This window comes from Nannobrachium achirus (assembly GCF_963921795.1).
Source record: "Nannobrachium achirus genome assembly, chromosome: 13".
Taxonomy (NCBI): Eukaryota; Metazoa; Chordata; class Actinopteri; order Myctophiformes; family Myctophidae; genus Nannobrachium; species Nannobrachium achirus.
The window spans coordinates 30969571-30976014 of record NC_137833.1 but is presented as its reverse complement, the minus strand read 5'-3'; the positions used below and the strand labels follow the sequence as shown (position 1 = coordinate 30976014).

The window sequence follows — 6444 nt, the reverse complement described above, 5'->3', positions numbered from 1 at the left end:
CACTGAACACTGGAAAGAACCTGGGTTTGATATTTAAACTGTGATTCAAGGTGTGGATTATAGTCTCATACCACAGCAATTAAAGGGAAACCAGCCAATCAGAATCAAGGGATGGAACTAGCCGTTTTAGAAGGTCTTTTTTAAATCATCATGTTATAGTGTGTTATAGTGAATTATGGTCACGTTCATTTTAAAATGTATTATAAAGTAGGCTATATGTTTCTAGACTTTTTTGTATTGGCTATACAGAATGAAGACCCGCCCTCCAGCCAATAGCATTCATTGGGTACCATTTCTTACACAAATACACCTTACCTAGTTTCCCTTTAAACCACTCCTCATTTTACTGGGTGGGGACCCTTTGGAACCCCTTCAAGGACGCGGCCGCCACGGAGGTCCCCGGACCCTACTTCGAGAACCCCCGTCTACTGATTTTCTACTGATTTTCCTCCACGTAGGCCGCACATGCGCACTGGCCGCTGTCACCTGCTGGAGAAAACAGTAAGCGAACAAGGAAGTGTGTGGATGTCTGGATGCCAGCAGAACACACCACTAAACAACACGTCCCCGCTGGAAAGTAGTTATTACTCTGTTCATGTACAGGAGTAACAGCTACACACTGGCGTCAGAACATGTTCAAAAAGCTGAAGCAGAAGATAAACGAGGAGCAGTCACCTCAGAGGAATGCGCAGTCACCACAGCAGCAGGCCCAGCAGGTCAGTCTGTTTGTTTATATTATGCTGTCTGATCCATGCTAAGGCAAAACAACCTGCCACTGTCAAGGAACGCACACACAGTACGGGATTGTTTCGTTTAGTGTTTTAGTTTGAGTGAACCAAGTTTCAACAGAGGTGACACACATAGCTAACTACGGTCTGCTAGCAACAAGCTAATGTTGTGTGTAGCAGGCAGCCAGATACAGTAGCTATAGCACTAGCAGGCTAAGGCTGGCGAGCTGTCATCAGCTGATGCTTAAAGAGGCGTTCAGGAAAGACACCAGTCCAGTCGGTTCAGTGGGTCTGAAGTCTGGGACAATGACAGAGAGGCTGTAAAAGTGTCATATTTGCCTTGTAGGCGTCATGTAAACAGTCGTGGCTATTTGCAGTGTGTTTGCTTATAGACATTTATGATTGATGTGTGTATGCATTATTCTAGTTTCTTTGGACTGTGTTTGCATGACAGCTGTGCCGCCATATGCTTGTTTTTCCTCGCCTGCTCATTTACAAATAGAGTGACCTTCGATGCTGTTTATTCTATTAATTAATTTGTTGGACGCTTAACATCACTGTTGATTTTGGATATTGATTTAGTGGGCTGGGCAGCATAGCTGGTTTTGCTTGTAGCCTAGATACAACACTGTAATAATTTAGTGGGCAGCATAGCTAAGTAAAACCAGTTATGCTGCCCACTAAATTACCATCAAGGCTACTAGCCTTGATACAAGACCGTCTAGTTTGCTTGTTGCAATTCATGCAGAGGATTTTATTTTTATTGTGCATATGTACTGTATATGCACAATCATATCTTTTTTTGGGGTGTTCCTTTTAGGCAGGGGGTTTGACTGTACTTGTGCTGTACTACATTTTTTATTTATTTTTTGACTGTACTTGTACTGTTCTGCATCTTTTTTCTGATAAAATATTCAGTCAATTTAATCTGGTGCTGGAGGAGAACTAGAGAACGTCTGGTTTAAAAAGGTTTATAAAGGTGTAATTAGAACAGAATTCAAAGTTTTCTAATATGAGAATAATGTTTTGTTGTGGGGTGTGGTCTTGCGGAAAAGGTGACTTCTCTGTCATGTACAAAAGTACAAAACAGACGTTAAGATTAGGGTATAGTTGGTAAGTGTATGATGGCCATGTCTTTTTTACACCTGTGTCTGTTGTTTCAGTTGGGTGCTGGAGAGAGACGTAGCAGCCTCACCCCTCCCTTTCAGCACGATGGCCCAACCTCTCCGAGGGACAGAGAGGTAAGCAGGGTGTGAGCCAGACAGCCACTGATAGATGCAGGTGTGACACAAGGCTTGCGCTCAGGCTGCGGCTGCTTGCACCAATATCGAGGCATTCACTCCCGAAATGGCTTTATAACGAGGGCACTCTTCAGTAGAACCTTGTGACGAAGGCGAGTCCCTCAATGCCGTTGATACCTTTGTTCCCCTCCAAGCATCCCCTTAATGAATGATTTATTAGTCCTCCCTCTTTGACCGTCCTGCTGCCAGCTATCTATCGGTTCGTTCATGATGAATTAAATAGTCTTCAGTGACTGATGAAGGAAGACTTTGGTGAACTATTTAATTAATGATCCATGCTCACTCAGTCCCTGATAAAAAGCTGTTAACAACTTTTAAGCCCTTATATTGTACGACAAAAAGGCAATCTACAAGCTCACGGTGTGTCGTGATGCATCCTGATGTTGTGAGCTTGTAGATCTTGAAGAAAACTAAATAAATGATCCATTTCCGTTGTTACCCAAATCTGAGTGATTACAAATGCCTCAAGTGGTAGAGATAGATTATTCAGAATTGTGGACCATTATTTAGTACTTGTCAATGTGGCTTGGAATGGATTAGGCCTACAGATGGGCCTCAATAATATTGACATTGTCAATCTGTTTTGATTAAACACATTCATTTATATTTTGAAATGTATCTATGACATTCCTTTTATTTTAGCAGACTGTAATACAATACTTCATACAAGGTACGGAAATATCTAAATCAATTATAGATTTATTTCAAGGCCTTCTAATACTTAAGCAGACTTTTTTATTTTTTCATAAACTATAAACGATCAAAGTAGTATGATTATTATATATTCTTTTACTCTATTTAGGAGGAGCACACTAATCACCAAATCATCCCTCAAGACCATTTTCTTCTGTCTACGGCACAGGGCATTTTGAGTGTAGACCCCATTACAGTATGGATATGAATTATTGATGCATCTCCCTTTTCAATGTTTTTTTTTCCCTCTCCAGTGAGTTGCTGCGTTTCCCCCCCAACTCTGATCTCTGTTAATGGATGTGGGCAAGTTTAAAAAGGAATGGGTCTCATTACATGGGAGCAGACTAGCAATGAAGTGGATAACATGACCACATGTGGAGTCGGTTGATGCAACTTAGGGTCAATACATGTATTTTTTAGTATTTGGATGTTATGTTGTTTTGGGTGGTGCAGTAGGCCAAGAGAAGACCTATCCCTTAAGCTAACCTTAAGCTACATTTCAACCAGGCAGACTGCTTACTCCGGGGGTGACGTTGAGCTTTTCTTTTTTTTTTGGTCAACTCTCAACATTCTTCTCATCATCTCTTCAAAAGTGCAGAGGCATTGTCACCACCTGAAGCGTCCTATTCTACCCTCACCTAGAAGCTCTCGTATCATCACTGCACCTTTTTTGATTTTCAACCTCCAGCTCTTAACCTTTTGACATCACTGACACGGTCTTGACAATCGTTCTCGTTCCGGGTGCGAGCATTTTGGATGCAGTGTAGCCCACACAGAAACAAAACCTAGCCATTTTGCTGTGACACAGGCCTGTATGCAGAGATGTCAAATTGTTATTCATAACATTGATCGATGTTGATTGGATGTTTCACCCCCCTTTCCTTCATTCCCTTTCACATGCTCTTTCTTTACTCTCTCTCTCTCCCCCTCTCCCTCTCTCTTTCTCTCTTGTGTGACTCTGTGTGTTTCTTGTTCATCCTCGTCAGGCCAGGCTCTCTGTAGGGAATTACGGACGGCCTGGCACGACAGCCCCCACCTCAGCGCCGTTTTCACACTCACCGTGTTGTTTTTCTTTCTCATTGCTCTCTGTCTCCCTCTTCCTCTCCCTGACTCTTCTCGTCCCCGTTACTGCACTGACGGGGTCAGATGCTGGCCGGGATGATAGCAGAGCCTGCTTTTCTGTCTGAGTATACTATCTTTGCTCTGGACCATTCAAAACGACCCCAAACGGCCCAGGTAGCCAGTGTGGTGAGTTTGTTCTCACGCCCCCACCCCTGCCCTGCCTCCTTCAACTCCTCCTTTTCCCACCTCTGCCTCGAGCTCAACCTCTTCCTCCTCCTCCAACTCCTTCTTTCCTTGTTACTTCCTCGCATCTCAGCACTTTCTTTGGGGAGTAGGTAGAGGATTGTCGCCTATGTAGTACGTGAAGACTGCTTGATCCCCCTTCCCCCTCGCCCGCTCTCTCTCTCTCATCCTTCCTGTTTGTTTTGGATAATAGTAACTTGAAGGCATCTCACCTCTAGGCTAACCTTGCATCTAACGGGAGTGATGGATGGTTTGTCTTGTGGAGTAGAAAGGCTTGTGTGCTTTCCTTCCGCCGTATGCCAATTTATTTACCTGTCCCTTCAGTTGTTCCTAATTGCCCTGGGAAAAGATTGTTACCTCCCCTCCATCCCCTTGTCCTTACATGTCCCTAAGGTTTTTAGCTGCTTGCCGTTTTAACCACTTAAGCCCTATTTTATACTTTGTTTTATTTTCAAAAATAGTGAAAGAATTCTGTCTTTGAGCTGACAACGCGTTGAGATGCATTGTGAGCTTGTACAGTAGCTTGTATTTTCACTTTTTTTGGACATTTAGAAAATCTTCAAAACGGTTTGAAAATGTCGACCTATAATGACATGCCCAGTGGGTTAATGTGGTAAAAAAAAACAACAACAACCTCCTGTACATTAAGTTGACTGATGGTTTTTCCCCTGGCTCTGTCTGTACATTGTGATTATTTGGCGAGCTGTTGAAGTTTGGTTTTACAAGTTGCAGTCTTTGAGCTGTGGGCAAAAATGAGTTCTTGTTGCGTATTTTCAATGAACAAACAGTGCCCCAAGCCACCTGCACTTACTCTATGAAGCTCATATCATAAAACGGACAGCGTTTGTGTTCATGGGAAGAGGTTGAAAGCAGGCTCAGGGAACATAAAACTTAATTTAAAAAATATATATGCTCATTTGGGTTGTTTTCGTACTTGGCACTACAACTTTTCATGCAATGGATCATGGGTTTTATAACATCTGATTTCATGAGCTTAAATTAAGTAAGCTACTACTACTAGTTTGTGTTTCTTAAGGTCAGAGTCCACATGTGAATGTTTACTGAACTCCATTAAGGCCATGTGTAATATGGGCTTATCAAAGTCATTGAGGACTTTTATCAACTTGAGCTACAGTCAATCTATCATCTTTCAAGGAAAGGCAATAAGGCATGCTTTCCAAGTTACAGCCTCCTCCTTCTTATATTATAGTGCATACACATTGCAATGATCATTAAGACATGCATAATGGCTGGATAATTTGCATATTGATATGCGGTTAGTGAAGAACCTTATCTTCACTGTCTTGTGATAAACCCACTTATGTCTCCCAAATTAGCCACTGTCTCTCTTGTCATGTTTCTGCACCATGTTATCACAATGTCATCGTTGCCACGTCTGATAAAATCCTGCCCTGGAGGAGTGCAGCATAATGAGGTTTAATTTCATCATACTGATACTGTAGCTCAAAGATATTATTATGTCTAATTGCTCTGCTTCATTGCGTTATCCTGAGCATGGGCAATGTCGACTTTGTCGAGATGTGTTGTACATTTTCTGGCACAACACACGGTATACTGTAGTGCACAACCTCCCATGGCAATCCATCATTATTGGTGTGAAGTTTCAAATATAATGAAGCAGCACACTTTGCTGTAATGGCAGCATTATTCTACTCAGGCTTCTTTCTGCAGCAGGTGTAGATCAGTGGTTCTCAACCTTTTTTAGAGCTAACCACTCTAATATTTTGAACAATTCTCAAAGACATACAGTATAGTTATAGTACAATATGTATGAAGGCTGTGGCATAACACACAATTAAGATAATGTAAAATACATTTTAAAACATATATATTTTTGGGGCTTTTCTGCATTTCTGAGTGTTAGTGAAGATAGACAGGAAACGGCGAGAGAGAGCTGGGGAGAGACATGCAGTAAAGATCGTCAGGAACTGGACTCGAACCCGCAATGCACTGTCTGTCAGGCTACACTATATTCTACTAAGTGCCCGGACAAAAACACATAAAAATAAATAAATACATAAATTATTATTATATAAACAAAGGTGTGTGTGTGTGTGTGTGTGTGTGTGTGTGTGTGCATATATATTAGGGCTGAAACAACTAATCGATTAAATCGATGACTAAATTTGTTGCCAACGAATTAGATTATTTTGATCGCCAACTTGTAGCTTACGGCTGCTAAGGGGGAGAAGAGGAGGAGACGAGCCAGCTCTCTTCCCGCAGGCTAGTGGGTGAACTGCGCATGCGCACTAGCGACCGCACACAACATCACAACATACAATGGCGGCGTCCAGAGCAGTATGGACTCGCGAAAGAGACGTTGTGTTCTAAAACATCTAAAAGCTGGGAGCATTTCACTGTTAGCAAAACAAATAGTTACTTGCAAACATTGCCAG

At 42.1% G+C, this 6444-nt stretch overlaps 1 protein-coding gene across 4 annotated transcripts in view; it reads left to right on the top strand.

Moving 5' to 3' along the window:
- Positions 1-495: 495 nt before the first annotated feature.
- Positions 496-6444, top strand: part of golga4 (golgin A4) — a 38853-nt gene continuing 32904 nt past the window's right edge. For 2 of the 4 annotated variants that reach the window (XM_080741174.1, XM_080741173.1), the window contains exons 1-3: positions 496-716; positions 1892-1969; positions 3869-3970. In XM_080741174.1, coding sequence (XP_080597300.1) covers positions 633-716; positions 1892-1969; positions 3869-3970 — 264 coding nt within the window. In that variant the 5' untranslated portion in view covers positions 496-632. The remainder of the gene's footprint in view (positions 717-1891; positions 1970-3868; positions 3971-6444) is intronic. The other 2 variants (XM_080741175.1, XM_080741176.1) reach the window with 2 other exon arrangements.